Source organism: Balaenoptera acutorostrata, chromosome 9, assembly GCF_949987535.1.
Source record: "Balaenoptera acutorostrata chromosome 9, mBalAcu1.1, whole genome shotgun sequence".
In the NCBI taxonomy this organism is placed as follows: Eukaryota; Metazoa; Chordata; class Mammalia; order Artiodactyla; family Balaenopteridae; genus Balaenoptera; species Balaenoptera acutorostrata.
The window spans coordinates 99,156,510-99,175,623 of NC_080072.1; the positions used below are offsets into that span (position 1 = coordinate 99,156,510).

At 53.2% G+C, this 19,114-nt stretch overlaps 1 protein-coding gene across 6 annotated transcripts; it reads left to right on the top strand.

The window, feature by feature from the left end:
* The first annotated feature begins 3,257 nt into the window (after nucleotides 1-3,257).
* On the top strand, nucleotides 3,258-16,580 carry ABCG4 (ATP binding cassette subfamily G member 4). 6 transcript variants are annotated; one of them, XM_057553950.1, is made up of 15 exons: nucleotides 3,258-3,326; nucleotides 4,208-4,460; nucleotides 8,639-8,756; nucleotides 8,872-9,004; nucleotides 9,138-9,188; nucleotides 9,395-9,540; nucleotides 10,699-10,822; nucleotides 10,956-11,070; nucleotides 11,265-11,407; nucleotides 12,422-12,520; nucleotides 12,746-12,914; nucleotides 13,010-13,110; nucleotides 14,204-14,362; nucleotides 14,534-14,652; nucleotides 14,803-16,580. In XM_057553950.1, exons 2-15 carry the CDS (start codon nucleotides 4,223-4,225, stop codon nucleotides 15,026-15,028), a joined length of 1,941 nt encoding a protein of 646 aa, XP_057409933.1. In that variant the 5' UTR covers nucleotides 3,258-3,326; nucleotides 4,208-4,222; the 3' UTR covers nucleotides 15,029-16,580. The 6 variants fall into 6 exon arrangements, with proteins under 6 accessions (XP_057409933.1, XP_057409930.1, XP_057409931.1 ...); XM_057553947.1 differs by having other exon boundaries at nucleotides 3,261-3,586; XM_057553948.1 differs by having other exon boundaries at nucleotides 3,261-3,504.
* The last annotated feature ends 2,534 nt before the right edge of the window (nucleotides 16,581-19,114 follow it).

Genomic DNA, 19,114 nt, shown 5'->3' on the forward strand with positions numbered 1-19,114 from the left:
CTCACAAGCCAGTTATCACCAACCCTTACCTATCTGGGTCTAGGGAACCTGTCCTGGATGGAGGCTGTCTTGGTGGTGGGAGGGGAGGCTATGGGATGGGAATTGGGGAGGATCCTAGAAATAGGAGAGGATCAATGGAGTGGAGGAGGTATATTTGAGGAAAGGGGGGGAGGATCCATTTTGGGCATTGAGGGAAAGACCATGGTAGGAGACTGGAAATTTATTCGGAGGATGAGAAATCAAAGCATGCCCCCAGATTAGCAACATCAGCATCACCTGGGGACTTATTAGAGATGCAAATTCTCTGGCTCCATCCCAGATACTCAGAAACTCTGGGAAGGGGGCCTCGTGATCTGTGTTGTAAGGAGCCCTCCAGGGGATACTCATGTGTGCTAAGCTTGAGAACTACTGCTCTCGAGTTACAAGGTCTCTTCCAGGAGTTAGAGGTGTGCGTTCTACGGAATCAAAGTTCTGTCTTGGAAGGTATGTGGAAGGAGTTGGGGGTATCACCCAGAATGGGAAGGGTCTGTCCTAGTGAACCTCTAGAAGGTTGGAAAACTTTTATATCCTAGAATGGGAAGAAGCCTGTTCAGGGGAGTGGAGATGGATCTGCTTCATAAAATGGGAAGGTGACACTATTAGGGAATGAAGAAGTTTGACATAGTAGATCAAGTCATTGTTTAGAATGTGTAGTCTTGGTTTTGGATCCCTGGATCCACGACATGAGCTGTGTGATCTCATACTTGTACTTAACATTTTTGAGCTTCAGTTTCCTTATCTGAAACATGGGGGTATAATACTGGCCTCATAAATTTGTTGTGAGGACTGGTTAGACTGTTTAGTCAATACATGGCTATACAGTGGGTTTTCTGTGCACAAGTTCTGGGAATTCAGGGGAGAAAGAGACAGACCTAGCTCTTTCTTCAGAGATCATATCTCTATGCTGAGAGCCTAGCACATAGCAGTTATTCAGCAAATGTAGTTTCCCCTCCTTTGCCAAGGAAATGGGAGATTCTTCTGCGGGAAATGAAATGAAATGACCTTGAACCATGGTAAGTCTGACCTGGAGAGTAAGGATGTATGATCTGTTCTTGAGAATTAAAAATCATCATCTATTGCTAAGCACTTGAACACTTGAATCTCATAAGAACCTTTTCTTCTGAGAGGCAGATATGCAGGATTTTTTTTATCATCCCCATGACATGGATGAGACACAGAGGTGGAGAAATTTGCTTGAGTACAAAACTAGTAAAAGCACAAAGGGTAGAATGCAAATCTTCCGACTGCAAATTCAGGACATGGAAGATGTGTTCACAAAATAGGGAGAGGGTGTCCTGTGTCCTAGAGAATGGGGAGGCCTGTTTCAGGGAAGAGAAGGGCTTTTAGTGGGTGCATGACAGGTGTTCTAACCCAGGGAATGGAAGTTTCATCAGGGCAGTGGTTCTTGACTTTGCCCGCTCAGTGGGATCAGTTGGAGAGCGTTTTAAAATACTAATGCCTGGATCCTACCTTAGAGATTAGCATGAACTGCTTTGGAGTGTTATCTAAACATCTTTTTGAAAGTCCCCAAGCTCTCAACCAAGGCTGAGGACTACTGCCCTGGGGCAGGGGGTGTGAACCGCACAGGGCGGAAAGCTGGCAGAAGACTTGGAAATGTTGGTCTCTGAAGATAGGGAAGGCTGTCCTGAGGAATGGGGACAGAGCATTCCTAAGGAAGGGGAGGAAATTTTCCTGAAAATTGGAAAGTTGTATGCCAGGGAATGGGGGGGGGGGGAGTGTCATTAAGCTATGGAGGTTATCTTGAGAGAATGAAGAGCCTGTCTAGGAAGTGGAGGGAGACAGTCCATTTGGGAATAGGGTTCCCAGAGGCTTCATAGCAGAGAGGACTTTAGGGTTTAAGCCCTGTTCTGTTACCAACTAAATGTGTCCTCTTGACACATGGCTTAGCCTCACTATGCCTCAGTTTCTTTATCTGTAAAGAGAGGTTGTAACACCAGCCTCATAGGGATATTGTGAGGATTAAATGAGATAATGCAACTGTTGGGGGGGATCTACAGTAGAGCACTGGGGGTTAACTTGGAGAATGGGGGTTCCTGAGGAACAGTGGTGATGTGGCGCATGGGGTCAGGGGAAGGTAGAGAGGGCTGGATCCAAAATCTTTATGAAACTCTAAGTCACAGGGGGGGGGCCTGGAGACATCCTGCAGGGGCCGCCAGCCTCCAGGCTTCAGAGAGGCTGGCAGAGTGGGGGACCAGCGGGGGAGAGGTTTGACTGCTAGTAACCTCTCATCTGCTGCAGCAAGGAGAAGCCTCAGTCACAGCAGCAACACCAGCAGCCTCCCCTCCCATCCATCTCTGCTGTGGGACAGGTGGGAATTTAAAAGCTCAGGTCACGTGTCTCTGCTGGCTAACCTACTTACCCCTTGAAGACTGGGGCGGGGGCAGGCAGGGGCCAAGAGGAGTTGCCTGAGGAAGGATCAGAGCAGGGAAAAACCCCGAGAGTGCTCTGGGCACTTTCGTTTGAAGGCTTGTCGGGTGAGGGAGAGAATGCACACGTATGTGAGAAGACGCCAAAGACAGTGTTCTGTGAGCCCTGTGCACGCCCTGGCACACATGTGCCTCCAGCATCAGGCAATGCCTGTCTTAAAGGCCCGAATTTGCCTGGGAGAATAAAGATTTCTACACTTGGAGCAGGCTGAGCTCTGGGTACCAGTTTAACCTTGGAGCTGCCTGCAAGCTCTCCCAAAGCAGCCACCCTCTGTCTCTTTTTAACTAGTCTCCTCGCCTTTAGAGAGGGAAAAGGTAGGCGGGGGAGGGGGCGGGGGGGGGGGAGGATGTCCCACGATTCTTGCTTTCAAAGCATTTTTATCTAGTTTGGGGATTCCCAGGGGATGCCTGAGCTCAAGGGCCAGAACTGAGGGAAATTAATTGGGGTGGTGGTGGTGCAGACAGGCTGACAGCTCCACAATCCCTTGAGAGTGACGGAATCTGCACCCCCCAATTCCCCTCCCCCTCCGCCGCCACTGTTGTATAGTCTGTAATCCAGGGACGTGTCCCCACTGAGTGACTTCAGCTCTCCCTTCCTCAGTGCCCCCAAGTCGGCCCTTCGCCACTAATTCCCCAGTCCCGGGTCCACAACTGCACTCGCTGCGGCACCCCACGTCGCCGACGCGTCGCTCCCCTTCGCAGTCCTCGCCCCCCGCGGGCAGCGGGGCGGCGCGGGCTCTTTAAGAACAGCGGGAAGGGCGAGCAGCAGCTTGGAGGAGAGCGCAGTCGCCCGGCGGGTTCGGGAGGACAAGGCACCGAGGGTCGGGCTCAGGGAACCAGGTGTGCGCGGCCAAGCTGAGTAGGGGCGCGCCCCAGTCGCCCCTCCCCAAACCTGTCATCTCTCTTCAGACCTGAGGCCCGAGCCCTCCCCTGTCGCCCGCCCCGGCCCGGCCCGGCCCCGCCCCGGCCCTGCCGCCGGGACCGGGAGCCGGGACGCCGGTGCCGCAGCCGGAGGCAGGTAAGAGGGCCTGGAGTCTCCATCCTCGGCCCGCGGCAGCGCTAAGCATCTCGGCTCCGCACCGGCCCGGGGGCGCCTCAAGGTGACCAGGCTTGCGGAAGATGGGAGGGGGATGAGCCCGCCATGGGGGGCTTAGTTGGCAGTGGGGATTTGGAGTCCGGGTGGTGCGCCCATCCCGGGTGGCGCGCGGACCCAGGGGCGCAGGCGGGAGGGGCTAGCCAGGGCATCTCGCCCAGGGATGGGGAGGGGAACGCAGCGGGAGGCCCAGAGCCTCCTCTTCCTCCGCCTTCGCCTGGTCCACCCTGTGCTCACCCTGCTACCCTGACCTCCTAGCCGGCAGCCTCTGCCAGCCGCCCCTTCCCCCCCTCCCATCCAGTCCCCTGGGGCTGCTGGCCTGCGGGGTAAGGAGATTAGAGCCTCCGTGGGGAGGAGGGAGGGGTGCGGGCTTCGAGGGGCCGAGCTGGGGCCAGACTAGGGCTGGGGCTGCCCGGGACCGAGGAGAGGTCGGGACTGATTGTTGCTGCGCGGGGAGTGGTGGTCGGGGGAGGGCAGATGCTCTGGCGGTGGGATGTGGGCTGCTCCCAGTAGCCGGTCTACCCTGAGAAGGAGGCGGGGAGTGGGGGCGAGGGCACATTAGAAAGCAAGGGAGCTCTGAGCCAGGGATCGGGGTCTGCCCCAAACTGAGCAGGCCCTCTCCTTGCAGGCCGGCGGCGGCGTGATGGCGGAGAAGGCGCTGGAGGCCGTGGGCTGTGGACTAGGACCTGGGGCTGTGGCCATGGCCGTGGCGCTGGAGGATGGGGCGGAGCCCCCTATGCTGACCACACACCTGAAGAAGGTGGAGAACCACATCACCGAAGCCCAGCGCTTCTCCCACCTACCCAAGCGCTCAGCCGTGGACATCGAGTTTGTGGAGCTGTCCTATTCCGTGAGGGAGGGACCCTGCTGGCGCAAACGGGGTAAGGGAGCAGCCTGATGGGGAGTTGTGAGCCCCCATGAGTTGCCCCTTTGGGAGCATGAGGCCTGGATGTCCCCTCTTCTACAAATCCGGCAGGAGCGGGTCCACCAAAATCTATGCCCCTCATTCACTGTGCACACAGCTGAGGTGCCGGGGGTCTGCACTCCCCCTACACCTGTAAGCACCATGGGACACTAGATTCAATTGGTTATTTCCTCTTCCAAGATGACACTATCACCTCTGGTCCATGAGGAGTTTTCCTTTGTTGTTTCAGGTAGAGCTCCTGCCTCTGAGGGCTGATATGAGAAATTAGGGGCTGTGCTGCAGGGGTTGTCCTCAGTGGTTAGCAAAAATCCTTGGACCTACAGAGCTCTGCTAATTTTAAAAGATGTTCTCATTCCTGTCTTCTTACTTCGTTCTTGCCGAAGTCCTCCGAGGCACGGAAGGTGAAGGCTTGACAGGATAGATGACATCCCTGTATTATTAATAAGGAAACTGAGGCCCAGAGAAGTTGAGTAACTTGACCAATGTCACACAGCTAATAAGTGGCAGACTTGGGACCAGAAGCCAGGTTTTCCAGCTCTCCATGCAGCGTTCCTTTCTCTCTCTTAACTTCCCTGTTAAGCATTCCCATCTCCTCCTTGTTTCTCCCATTAGGACAGGGGGTAAGGTCTGGCTGGGGCTCTGAGTTCCTTTGAACCCTGACCATCTCCTGCATCCCCTGCAGCTTTTGCCCCCCACCCCACCCTCCCTGCCCTGGGCAGGTTGAGCTGGGAATAGGGAAGCTGGGTTTTTCCCCAGAGCCTGGGTGTGGATCAGGGGTGGAGCTGGGACATTGTTCTCTGAGGTTTAAGAAATGTTTGGGGTGCTTCAGAGCAGGGCTGAGCCTGAGCTCTCTCTGCACTCCCTACCTTCACTCCCATGAGGGACCAAAAGGTCACAGGGCCTGAGCCATTGGAAACTGAGGTATCCGGGCTCCCTGCTCAGCACCTTAACACTAAGCAGCCTCTCGGCCCTGAGACCAGCTCCGGGCCAAATGAGGAGGTAGTTGTTATTTTCCTAGCCCTCACAGTTTTAAGGAGAAATGAAGATATAAAAGAAATGTGTCTAGATGGGCCAGCTCTCTGGCTGCTTCAAGCCACCAGCCACAGCAAATGGGCACCCCTGACCAAGTCCTTCCCTCCTTTGTCCTTGCCAGCCCCATTCTGCTTTACTGGCCATTTTGCCGTCTCGTCCATCCCTTGCCCCTTTCTCTGCCCTCTGTCCTCCTCTTTCTGCCTTCTCTTTTTACTTGAATCCCTGTCCCCTTCTCTGGAGGACAGAAGGCAATTAGAGGTAGGCAGAGAGGAAAAAGAGCAAGGGGCGTGGAGAGAGGGAGATTTCTGTCTTTCCCACGTAAGGATTTGTCACTCACCTCTCCTAATTACACAGGACACTTCTTGATTTTTAAAACCCTTTGCTATTAATTATTATTAATTATCTTACTTATTATTCATAATAACCTTATTATGTCCTTGGGAGGAGATATACTATCCTTATTTTATAGATGAGGAAATGGAGGCCCTGAAGGATTAAGTGACCTCATAAAATTCTGAAGAGTTACTGACTGAGGCAGATCTAGAACTGTGGTGGGTCTCCATCCTGAAGGCATGGCAGGCCCCTCCCATGCTGAGCAGTTGTGGTCCAGCAGGAGTCCCAAGACATGGGTTCCTAGCCACTTGTAAGCTGTGTGACCTTGGGCAGGCTGCTTACCCTCTCTTGGCCTTACTTTCCTCGTCTGTAAACAGGGATGATAAGAATACCCACCACACAGGCTTGTTGTGCGGCTCAGCTGAGATGTTAGCTGTGAAAATGCTTTGTGAAAGGCAAGCGTAGGGTGATATTTGAATTCAGCAATAGTGTTCAATCAAGTGCTTGGTGGGGATTAAATGAAGGGAGGGGTCATCATTGTCAATTTCTTCCCCTGCAAAAGAAATCGCTTCCTGTGAGTAGCTCTGAAAGGCATACCCTGGCATGCACAACCACACTTCTTTCTAATTGACGGCGATGATGAATGAGGCAGAGGGCTGGAATCCATGATTTCCCCTCTCCCAGTAAAGAACTTGCTGTGTGTGTGACCTTGGGTAAGTCACTGGATGTCTCTGGGCCCCAGTTGCCTCATCCATGTTGCTACAGCAGTGACTGAGGCACTGAGCTTTGTAAACTGGAAAGCACCATACGGGCAGTTGGTGTGATCAGAATGCCAGAGTGGGCAGCAGCTGATCCCCTGTCTGACCGGATATGTCCAGAGGGACGGCTGGGTGCTGTGGAGGGAGGGTGAAAGATCACATCCCTTCACTGCCTCTGCTAAGGAGGTAGAATGGAGAGGGAATTGGGCTCCGTATGGGTGGGAGGAGGGTGGTAGTGAGCAAAGTACCTGGTAGGGGATTGGTGTTTCGGCCTCACTGAGGCAGGTCTGCAAGCCCAGCAGGCAAGGCCAGCCTCCTTGGCTTCATCTTTCCTCTCCACCCACTTGTCTCACCAGTTGACTCCGTGGAGTCTCTGCCCTTTGTTCCCTGGATTGTATTACATATATGCTGTTATATAGCAGAGCTTTTCCTCCCAAAGCCTGGAGAGCCTCTGCCTTCCTTTTCCATTTTGAAATGCTGCTCATGCCACCTCTTCCATGAAGCCATTCCTGATTTTCCCCTTGCCCTTCCACCCTCATCAATTCCATTTTCTGCATTCTCATTGCACATGATTTGTACTTCTGTTATAACCCTTATTTTATCTTTCTTCAGATCCATAGATGGTTTCTTGTCCATCTTTTTAACCTAGACTATCACCATCTTGAGTGCAGGAACTATGTCTTCCTCATTTTTTTGGTGCACTCTCTGGTACAGTGCTTGGAATGTAGTATATATCAATAAGCGCTTGCCAAATGGGATTAATTATAAAATATCACTTGTTTTTAATGGGCTCTATGTGCCAAGCACTGTGTCATATGCTTTACATATATTATCTTATTGAATCTTTATAGCAACCCTATGAGATAGGTACTATCATCCTCATTTTACAGATGAGGGACCTGGAGCTCAGAGAGGTTAAGCAACTTGCCCAAGGTCACACAGCTGGTAAGTGTGGAGCCAGAATTTGAACGTAGATCCACCCGACTCCAAACTGGTACTCTTAATGCATATGCTGCCTCCCAGTGAGTGAATGAAAGGTGAGATTTTACTGGGACATGTTAGGGTCTGCAGAGACTGGTGGGCAGAGGGAACACCCTGAAGAAGGCTTTTTAGAATGAGGCCAAGGTAGAACCAACACTTATTGAGCATCTAGTATGTGCCAGCCAGTCTGCTAAGGTTACAAAGATGAGTAAGACACAGACCCTTCCCCCAAGGAGCTCACTGACTAAGAGGCTGGAGGAGGGGAATGAGGGGCAGGCACATCAAGTAACAAACGTGTTGGCATATGAGAAGTGCTATGGGAGCACAGAGGACAGTCAGCCAGCTCAGGCTGGATCGTTGGGAAAGTCTTCCTGGAGGGGATGAGAGAGTGGCCGCTGTGTTTGTAGAAGAGTAGAGTCTACTGTAACTTTGATCTCCTCTCCACGCCCATCCGTCAGATGTGGGGGTTTTCCCACGGCCTTCAGAAAAAGCACTGCCGGCTTCCCTGGTGGCGCAGTGGTTAAGAATCACCTGCCAATGCAGGGGACACGGGTTTGAGCCCTGGTCCGGGAAGATCCCACGTGCCGCGGAGCAACTAAGCCCGAGAGCCACAACTACTGAAGCCCGCGTGCCTAGAGCCCGTGCTCCGCAACAAGAGAAGCCACCGCAATGAGAAGCCCACGCACCGCAACGAAGAGTAGCCCCCGCTCACTGCAACTAGAGAAAGCCCGCGCGCAGCAACGAAGACCCAACGCAACCAAAAATAAATACATAAATAAATAAATTAAAAAAAAAAAAAAAGGAAGAGCATTGTCACCTCGGGTACTTTGACATTAGTGGTGGTCGTTTCTAGGGGGACGAGGTGAGAGGGTATAGGTTATTGTTGGGGCTCTGAGGGTCGTTCCTCCATCCTAACCAATTCACAGTGAGTAGGGACTGCCTGTTTCACTGACAGCCATGGCTCCTAAGAGTTTGGGGTGTCTCTGTTCATTGTAGCCCTGATCAAAAGTTCCTCCCTCCCTCACTGCAGGTTATAAGACTCTCCTTAAGTGCCTATCAGGTAAATTCTGCCGCCGGGAGCTGATTGGCATCATGGGCCCCTCAGGGGCTGGCAAGTCCACGTTCATGAACATCTTGGCAGGATACAGGTGAGAACAAGGCTGGGGTAGAATGGGGGCAGGACCAGGCAGAGGGGTCCCCTGGGGAGCACAGAAGTTGTTCTGAAGTGACCCTGAGCCCCATCCCCAACCAACGTTCCTTCAGGGAGTCTGGAATGAAGGGGCAGATCCTGGTCAATGGGAGGCCGAGGGAACTGAGGACCTTCCGAAAGATGTCCTGTTACATCATGCAGGACGACATGCTGCTGCCACACCTCACAGTGTTGGAAGCCATGATGGTGAGAGCTGGATGGCCATCCCCTCCTCCTAGTCCTTCCCTTTATCCGCTGTCCCCGTCCTTCCCATTGGCTAAGGGGTCAAGGCTGTGCCCCCTCCCACACATATCTGATCCGCCTTCTCTCTGGGCCCCAGGTCTCTGCTAACCTGAAGCTAAGTGAGAAGCAGGAGGTGAAGAAGGAGCTGGTGAGTGGGGGAGGGTGGGGGGAGGGGGACGGGTCAGCTGCCCTTTTCAGTGCTGCTGAGTTCTGGGGCCCCCAAGTTGGGTGGTAAGAGAGGGGAGGCCAAGGCTGGGACATCACGCTTCAGGGAGATGCTTACTTAAATTGGGGTGGTGCTGGGGGAAGCAGAGACTCTGAAGCTGACATGGGGTGGGTGGGCGGCCGGGCCAGGTGACAGAGATCCTGACAGCACTGGGCCTGATGTCCTGCTCCCACACGAGGACAGCCCTGCTCTCCGGAGGGCAGAGGAAGCGCCTGGCCATCGCCCTGGAGCTGGTCAACAACCCACCTGTCATGTTCTTTGATGAGCCCACCAGGTATCTCTCCCCCTCCTCTCCCACCAGGATGCCTCCTCCCCTCAGCCCAGAGCCAGGGCTAGAGGCTGCATCTGCTCCACTGCTGGAGACAAGAGCATGTGTTCGCAGCCTCCTGGGGCCAGAGAAGGGCTCCACCCTTGCCAATCCTGTTGCCATAGCAGCCCCATCCTTCACCCTAGCAGAAATCCCGATGTCCTCCTTGACGGATGTCGCCTGCTCCTTCTCTCCCCCACAGCCAATCAATCGCCAAGTCCTGCTGATTCTACGTTCTTTTTCCATCTCTCAGATTCGCCCCACCCCCATTCTTAGTGCCAGTGCTTAAATTCAGGACATCATCAACTCTTGCCTGCATTTCTTCAAAAGACTCCTATCTCCTCATCTCCAGTCTCTCCCAGCCCATCCTTCTTCCAAACTGCAACCAGAGCGAACTTTCTAAAAGAAAAGTCTGGCAATGCTCACTCCGCTGCTTAAAAATATGCAGTGATTCCCATTTGCCCTCAGAATGAAGTCAGAGGACTTACAAGGTCCTGGTCTGAACCTATTTCTCTGGCCTCACATCTTGCTTCACACTGTCTTGTATTTCATGCTCTAATAATACTGAATCACTTATAATTCTCTTAGTCAAGCCATGTGTTTCATGCCTCTGAGCTTTGCACATGCTGTGTCTTCTGCCTGGAATGCCCTTCACCACCGCACCTGCCCTTCCTCCCTCCCTCACCTGGCTTAGCTCTTTCTTCTGCCAGACTCACTCAGGAAACTTCTCTGACTACCCTCCAACACCTTTGTACAACAGAGCTTAACCCTCCCCCTACTTCACCCCATGTTTCTACAGCATGGTCCACATTATCTCAAATGATCTGTGCATTTCTCTCTCTCTCCCTCCCAACCAGAGTCTATGTCTTATTTATTCATCTTTGTAATCCCAGTGCCTGGCATTCAACAGGTGCTTAATAATTGCTTGTTACACCTAACAGTACTCTGGGCTTCTTGGTACCTCCAAATGCCTGAATCGTACAGTGTGGATGGGATAAAGGGATGGCCAGGGTGACCCCCTTCCTGCCAGCTCCCTCGCCCTCATAGCAGCTGCCCTATCCAAACAGTCCCTTCCCTTGTCTCTGCCTACCTCACCCCGCCCCCTGGTGGCCTCTCTCTGGACAGTGGTCTGGACAGCGCTTCCTGTTTCCAAGTGGTGTCCCTCATGAAGTCCCTGGCCCAGGGGGGCCGTACTATCATCTGCACCATCCACCAGCCCAGTGCCAAGCTCTTTGAGATGTTTGACAAGGTGAGGGTGAGGGTTCTCTGGGATGCAAAGGTGACCGGCCTGTGATGGGGAGAGGGAAGGGGTCAGTAGAGGTGTCGTGGGACCTGCCTGACCCGCTCATGGTGTTTTCCTCGTCCTTCTCTTTCTGCCTCAGCTCTACATCCTGAGCCAGGGTCAGTGCATCTTCAAGGGCGTGGTCACCAACCTGATCCCCTATCTGAAGGGGCTCGGCCTGCACTGCCCCACCTACCACAACCCAGCTGACTTCAGTGAGTGGGGGCCTGTTGGTAGGGGCTGGGTTATGGTGGCGGGCCAAACTTGGGGGTTCAGATCATGCATTTCGGCCTCCCAGGGGCAGAGATCTCACTGTCGCCTGCCTTCCGCGCACACCCAAGGAAGGGCTGGCTTGCCCTTGGGAAGCAAGGATAGATCTTAGCTGAGCACACCCCTCTGTGTCCCCCAGTCATCGAGGTGGCCTCTGGCGAGTACGGAGACCTGAATCCCCTGCTGTTCAGGGCTGTGCAGAATGGGCTCTGTGCCATGGCAGAGAAGAAGAGCAGCCCTGAGAAGAATGAGATCCCTGCCCCCTGTCCCCCTTGCCCTCCGGTGAGTAGGGGTGGAGAGGGCAGAGTGCAGAGTGGGGGAGGAGAGAGAGGACCATGGACATGGCCCTGCCAAAGAGGACATGCCCCAGAGGCATCACAACCACTGGGTACTTAGGAAGAACCCAGGACTTGGAATAGACCTGCTATTAGCTGTGTGACCTTGGGCACATTACTTAACCTCTCTGAGCTTCGACTTTCTCAGTCATTTATTTGTTCAACAAATTCTTACTGAGCATCTGTAGCACGTTGTCCTTAGTACCACCTGGTAAACAAGACTGAAGCTGTCTCTGGCCTCGTGGTCAGTGTGGTTTACTATCATCACTAACTTGGAGGTGACGATACTTACTTCACAGGGTTGTTGGGAGGACTAATTAGATCATCACACAAAGCTCTTCGCACCGTAGCTGGTACAGTTGGTGTTCATTCCATGCCAGCTGTCTTCCTTAAATGAGATACTATAACCCTGGAAGACTGGGAGGGTTATTGTTGCTGTTGTCATCATTATTTTTTTTTTGTCATCATTATTATCATCGTTAATAATATTGTGAAACTGGTGGCATAAAGGTATTACACCCTTAGGGTAAATGTTTTCAATGGATTAAAGCGTAGTGACTGGGGAATTCCCTGGTGGTCCAGTGGTTAGGACTCTGTGATTTCACTGCCGAGGGTGTGGGTTCGATCCCTGGTCGGCCAGTAAGCTGCGCAGCGTGGCCAAAAAAATAAACAAATGAATAAAATAAATAAAGAGAAGTGACTGATCTATTAGTAGCCCCCATGGGTGTCCTTAACTCCTTTCTATCTCCTCCCTCCCAAGTTTTTTCTCCCTTTTTATGTCTCTCTCTGAATCTCACTCTGATTCACACTGCTAAGACCAGCTTCCAGGTACCCAACTCAATGGTGGAGAATTCTGGAGGACCCTTGCCCCAGGGACGGGCTCAGGGGTTTTCCCACCAGCTGAGCTGGGTTCGTGGTGGGGGGTAGGGTAGGCTCACCTGATCCAGTTTCCTCTCTCCAGGAAGTGGATCCCATTGAAAGCCACACATTTGCCACCAGCACCCTCACACAGTTCTGCATCCTCTTCAAGAGGACCTTCATGTCCATCCTCAGGGACACGGTGAGACATCAAGTTGGGGGAGGGGAGGCTGGCATAAGCCTGGCCTTGTGGGGTGTAGGATCCCAGCAGCTGGGATAGTGATGGGGCCTCTCCCCCAACAGCTCCCCCTAATGCCCCCGTGGGTCCCTGTGCCTGTGAGGGCACACCCACATTCCTACCCAAGTGTGGCCTGCCCACCCCTAGCCTGTGATCCATCCTCTCTCCTCGTGATCACCCCTCACACAGGTCCTGACCCACCTGCGGTTTGTGTCCCATGTGGTGATCGGCGTGCTCATTGGTCTCCTCTACCTGCACATCGGTGACGATGCCAGCAAGGTCTTCAACAACACGGGCTGCCTCTTCTTCTCCATGCTCTTCCTCATGTTTGCTGCCCTGATGCCAACTGTGCTCACCTGTGAGCTGAGCTGCCCTGGGCGTGGGGCGGGAGTGGGGGGCACGGGGTAAGGCCAGGGTGCTGGACAGCTGTGCCTGATCGGCCTGTGTCCTCAGTCCCCTTAGAGATGGCCGTCTTCATGAGGGAGCATCTCAACTACTGGTACAGCCTCAAAGCGTATTACCTGGCCAAGACCATGGCCGATGTGCCCTTCCAGGTGAGCCTCTTCCTCCCCCTCCACTGCCTCCCTCCTGTCTTGCTCCTTCCATCCTTGCTTGCTTGCCTCCCTTAACCTTGTTACCTGCCATCCTTTCCTTGACTTCTTCTCGCTTAGCAACAGGTGGTGAGTACCTGCCATGCACCAGACTCCATGCCAGGCACTAGGGATATAGCAACAAACATGATGGAAGTAGTCTTGACCTTGTGGAACTTATGTTCCAGTGAGAATAAGAGAGGACAAACAGAAAATGATGGAAATAACAGCCCTACAAATGACTCTGTGAATCTTATTCGAGGCAGTAGAGAATAACGTGGGCTCTGGAGCCGTACTGCTCCTCGTTAGCTGTGAGACATTGGGCAAGTCACCTAATCACTCTTTGCTTTAGTGTCTCCATCTATAAAGTGGAATGATGGTAGTATCTACCTCGGGATTGTTTCTGAGAAGGAAATGAGTTAAAACACGTACAGTACTTAGAATAATGCTCAGCACATACTAAAGTACCCGATAATGTTTGCTGGGTTTGGTTGTTGTTATTGCCACCACTACCCTGTTCCAAGCACCAGGGCCACCAAAAATCCGCAGGGCACCTTTAAGCAAGTTAGAAAACATGTCTCCCTTCCTCAGGGTGGAGGCTGCACTGTGCTAGGGTGAGAAGAGCTCGGCTGGGGCTCCACCTCTGGTTGCCTCTTGGTTGGGCGCCTTGTGCAAGGAAGGACCTGCCCTACTGTACATGGTAGGCTCGGTCCCTGTCCTCCAGGAGTTGATGGCATCCAGGGGGACAAAACGCTCTCATATACACAGTTAATTAATTAACAATATAAGGAATATGCTGGTCCAGATGGGAAGGGCCTTCAGAGAAGTCACCGTGCCTGAACGGGTCCGAGCGGGCCTGACGGAAGAGGTGAGACTGGAGGATGAATGAAGTTCTTCGAGCCGGGGAGGAAGGGGACGTGTCAAGGTCACGTGACTGCAGGAACGGGAGCGCAGAGGCAGGAGCAGCCACGATGCTCTAGCAATTGCTGTCCTGGAGGTTCTGCCTGGGTGGAGTGGCGGGTCTTGGCCTCTGCCCAGCCCTGTGCCCACTCCCCAGGTGGTGTGCCCGGTGGTGTACTGCAGCATTGTGTACTGGATGACAGGCCAGCCAGCTGAGACCAGCCGCTTCCTGCTCTTCTCAGCCCTGGCCACTGCCACGGCCTTGGTGGCCCAGTCTCTGGGGCTGCTGATCGGAGCTGCCTCCAACTCCCTACAGGTGAGGGGCTGGTAGGTGGCGACCCCCAAGAGGGGGGACGGAGTCTGGTGGGAGGAATCAGGGGCTGGCCTAAGGAATGGGATGGATCTATGGGAAACCTGGGGTCCACCCCAGTCCTGGGTCTGTCCTGATCACCCCTGTGACGGCCCGGTCGCCTTCCCTCCCCTCCAGGTGGCCACATTTGTGGGCCCAGTTACCGCCATCCCTGTCCTCTTGTTCTCCGGTTTCTTTGTCAGCTTCAAAACCATCCCCACCTACCTGCAGTGGAGCTCCTACCTCTCCTATGTCAGGTCAGTGCCCCTTCCTCACCATCTGCCCCTGCTCCTCCCTGTAGGAGGCCATGCCCCAAGGGTGAGAGATTGCACCTGGGCTCTGGCAGTTTGCCCAGGGAGCAGGGTCCCTGCGCCCTGTGTCCCGCTCTGATGCCCTTGCTTGCCTAGGTATGGCTTTGAGGGGGTGATTCTGACCATCTATGGCATGGAGCGAGGAGACCTGACCTGCTTGGAGGAACGCTGCCCTTTCCAGGAACCACAGAGCATCCTCCGAGCGCTGGATGTAGAGGACGCCAAGCTCTACATGGACTTCCTGGTCTTGGGCATCTTCTTTCTGGCCCTGCGGCTGCTGGCATACCTTGTGCTCCGTTACCGGGTCAAGTCAGAGAGATAGAGCTTTGCCCTGGCCTGCACCCCAGCCCCTGCAGCAGGAAGCCCCCGACCCCGGCCCTTTGGGACTGTTTTAACCTCGTAGACTTGGGCCCCGGCTGCTGGTGCAGCCGCCCTCCCCTCTCTCAGCTCCTCCACAGGCTGGCTGTCGGACTGTGCTCCCAGCCGTGGCCCTGGGGCTGGGGGCTCCAGGCCTCCCCGCCACGCCCAGGAGTCTTCCCGAGTTGATGCGGTCTGTAGGTCTGTAGCTTCCTCCCTCCTCTTTCCAACATCTGCATGCAAAGACCACGGGGAGGCTGCCACCTGCCTTCTGCCCCCGCACCCCCGCTCCTCTGTTGTCTGTCTGGGAGCCCCAGGCTCTCCAGGCCCCCACTGACAACTGACCAAAGCGGCCCCCCCGGGGGTCCCCACCACACAAGTGTTTGTAAACTGGGCTGTTATAAGGTTGGTGTTCCAGGGCTGGGCCCTGGTGGGGTCCCCTGGATGTCCCATTTGGACGTTGGAATGGAGCAGGGACGGACTCTGGAAGTCTCTTCCTCCTCCTCACCTCTCCCTGCCCCTAGACCCTGGCTGATTTGGACAATCTGTTGGGACAGAAGCTGGGTTTTCTGTCTGGATCGTCCCTCCCAATCCTGGGGATTGGAGAGGCCTGGCGCCATGGGCTGTCCCCTGGGCTCCTCCGCGTCACCTCTGGGGGGGCCGGGCCTATGGCACCTCTGCAATAATGTCTGTGTTTCTCTCCCATCCGCCACTGGAACTGGAGAATGCACTTTATTCTGGGGGGTGAGTGGGAGAAGACCCAAGCCTCCTTTCTCGCTGCTCGCGTGGTCCCGCAATGCTCCCTCACCTCTCCTGAGTTACAGGCACAAATATGCGAACAGGCAATCTCGGCCCTACACACACTCGCTGTCCCGCTGTGGCTCACAGGAAGAGTGATGGTGGTGGTGATGGTGGGTGCTGTGGGAAGGGCCATGTCACCCTCCTCCCGGGGACCCCGCTTTGATTCTAAGGATGAGGCTGGTGCTGCCCGGGGCGTCTCCAGGATCTGCAGGTGTCTACCCCCCAGTCTTCCCTCCCTCTCTCCGTCCCAAGCCAGGGGTGGCACAGGGCACCAGCTCCCTGGAGTTCAGGACCCCACACAAGCACAAGCATGAGCATAAGATGAGTTGGCCACTGCCACCCCATGGCTCTTCTTTTGTGTGTCAAGCTGGCAATCTCACTCCCCCTCTCCTTCCATGGCCACTTGCTGCTCATTCAAACTCTCGTCCACGTCTCTCCACCTGCTTTCTATCAGCCAAGGTGGGCCCTGGGCACCAGAGCAGCATGCCCACGGCACCAGAGCGACAGACACACCTAGAACATGTCTGGCTTTCCTGGGGGTGCGGGTCCAGGCTCATTCTACTTCTGATTTCCCCTTCCCCTAGGGCTCTTGTCCCCCCTTCGTCCTGTACACACACCTCTCTACCTTCCTTACCCTGCCACGGATTCTCCCCATCACACAGAGATGCCGGTTGTATTTGTGGGAGTTCACCCATTATTAATAAAACCTATATTTATACAGTATGCAGTGTGTAAATGTGTGTGTGTCTGGCACCTGGTACCATGGGCTGTGAGAGCTCTTGGCAAGAAGTCTATGAGCTTCAGGGAGGCTGTGGCAGGGGATGGGAAGTCAAGCAGGTGAATGTGTATCTTATGAAATATTTGTATCAAGCTTCACATCTTACAAATGCTTATGTTCATTATCTCAAGGGAGTGTCAGGTCAACCCTGCATTATCTCTCACGACAACCCATTTTGCAGATGAGCAAACTGAGACTTGGGTTAAGTAACTTGCCCAAGGACCCTTAGCTAATGGAAGTGGGAACCAGCTCTGGCAACCAGGTCTTCTGCCTCCGGACTCCTCATCCTTGGCCTCGGCCCATGATGCTTGTTACTGGTGGATCTGCAAGCTTCGTGCAGGGGCTCTGTGTCTGTTGCATAGGTGCATTCTTGCCTGAGTGATACGTGACTCTCTTTTCAGAACTCACTGAGCCCTTGTTCCCCGGTTGTGCCTATGGGGGAGTGGGGTGGTTAGGGGCTGTGAAGGCAGTGAGAAGCAGAAAGCCCCAGGGACCTAAGCCCCAGGATGAGAGTGGCAGGAACCCCACTGGGCTCAGCACAACTTTCCTCATTTCTTCCTCGCTTCTTTCCTACCGAGCCACACTCCCATGGCCAAGCCATCAACCACCAGGACTACAAATGGCTCTGGTAGCCTGAGATTTGGAGTAGGCAATTGTCCAGAAGGCCTTGAGGGCTGGTGGCAGGATGACCCAAGAAGCAGTACATTGTCTCTCCCTCTTCCCTCCTGATCCTGATCTTGGGGACTGAAGGAAGGGGCTGCCATCAGTCCTGCCGGCTGCCTGGAATACCCTAGTTGTGCTATGCTCCGGGCTAGGGTAGGGCCCAATCTATGACCGGATGGTTGATTGGCTGGAGATGGACTAACTTTGTTTCTTATGGGGGTGGGAGTGGGGGGTGGGAAGTGGGGCATGGGAATGGGAAGTGGGAAGTCTGAGTCCTAGCTCCTGGAATTCTAGCTAGCTTTAGGGGGCACTCTGGGTGCCACCTTCTCCCTGGAATGATACCAATACGTGGCTCCTAAAAGTCAGAGGGCATAAAATTCTGCCACTATATAGTCTTTCTTAAGATTCTTCATTTTTATTCTTTCTCTTTTAAGATGAAATTTAAAATACTCCCCAAAGAGTAAAATTTATAAGTTCACACATCTGTAAGTTCCCCTCGGAGCTAAAGGAAATGAACAGCCATTCCAGAGCCAGCAAGGGCCATTCAGGCACCGAGAACATTCGTAGAGTGGCTCACAGAAAACATTCGTAGAGCGGCTCACAGAGAACTTTCGTAGAGTGGCTCACATATTTGTGAAGAAAGCACTTTTGATTCTTGGAGCAACTCCATGAGGCTACTAGGATGAGTATGATCATTTCCCCCTTTTACAGAGAAGGAAACCAAGGCTTGGAGAAGCGACTTGAGCAACCTCTCAAGATGCTGTGCTCTTGTCCCTGAGAACCACCTGCGATTTCTCCCCCCAGTCCCAGGAACCTGCAGAGGGGGGGCATCTAAGCATGTTTTGAAATGGGCCCACTCTCCCTGAATGCCAAACTTCCTGGACCCAGAGATCATTTCCTTCAACGCAGCTGCCTTCTGTGACAGGGTCTGTGCAAGGTGCTGGAGGGCAGAGATGACCAAAGCACTTCTCTGTGCTGTGGCTTTGTAGCACCTGCTGCCCCATCCTGAGGTCGACGACAGAGCACATGCCCACGGTATGACTCACAGTACTTCTGTCTGCAAGAGGCCAGTCAAATTATATGTTATTAATAAAACCTATATGGCTGTCATGCCCGCTGGGGGGTGGGGCAGGGGAATGTCTTGCTCTGAGCTGTGTCCAGTAACGCAGCTAGGGGCCTGTCTGTCTCGCGTGGCTAGGTAAGTGGAGTGAAGCTAGAGGAGTCCTCCAGGCCTGAAATGTCACCCCTAAGATCACATTCACAGCGTTACTCTACCTCCTCTCCCCTCACCCCATCGTACTCCTCGTTCAGAACTTTGTTAAAATCAAATGTGCTCTTTTCCCTGCTGCCTGGAATGCCCTTCCCTTCTCTGGCTTTTTTTAATTTTAATTTTTTAATTGAAGTATAGTTGATTTACGATGTTTCAGGTGTACAGCAGAGTAATTCAGTTATACATGTATGTATATATATACACATATATATTCTTTTTCAGATTCTTTTCCATTATAGGTTACTACAAGATATTGAATATAGTTCCCTGTGCTATTTGTTGTTTATCTAATTTATATGTAGTAGTGTATATCTGTTAATGCCAAATTCCAAATATATCCTTTTTGGTAACCATAAGTTTGTTTTCTATGTCTATGATTCTATTTCTGTTTTGTAAATAAGTTCATTGGTATCATTATTTTAGATTCCAAATATAAGTGATATCATATGATATTTTGTCTTACTTCACTTAGTATGATAATCTCTAGGTCCATCCATGTTGCTGCAAATGGCATTATTTCATTCTTTTTTATGACTGAG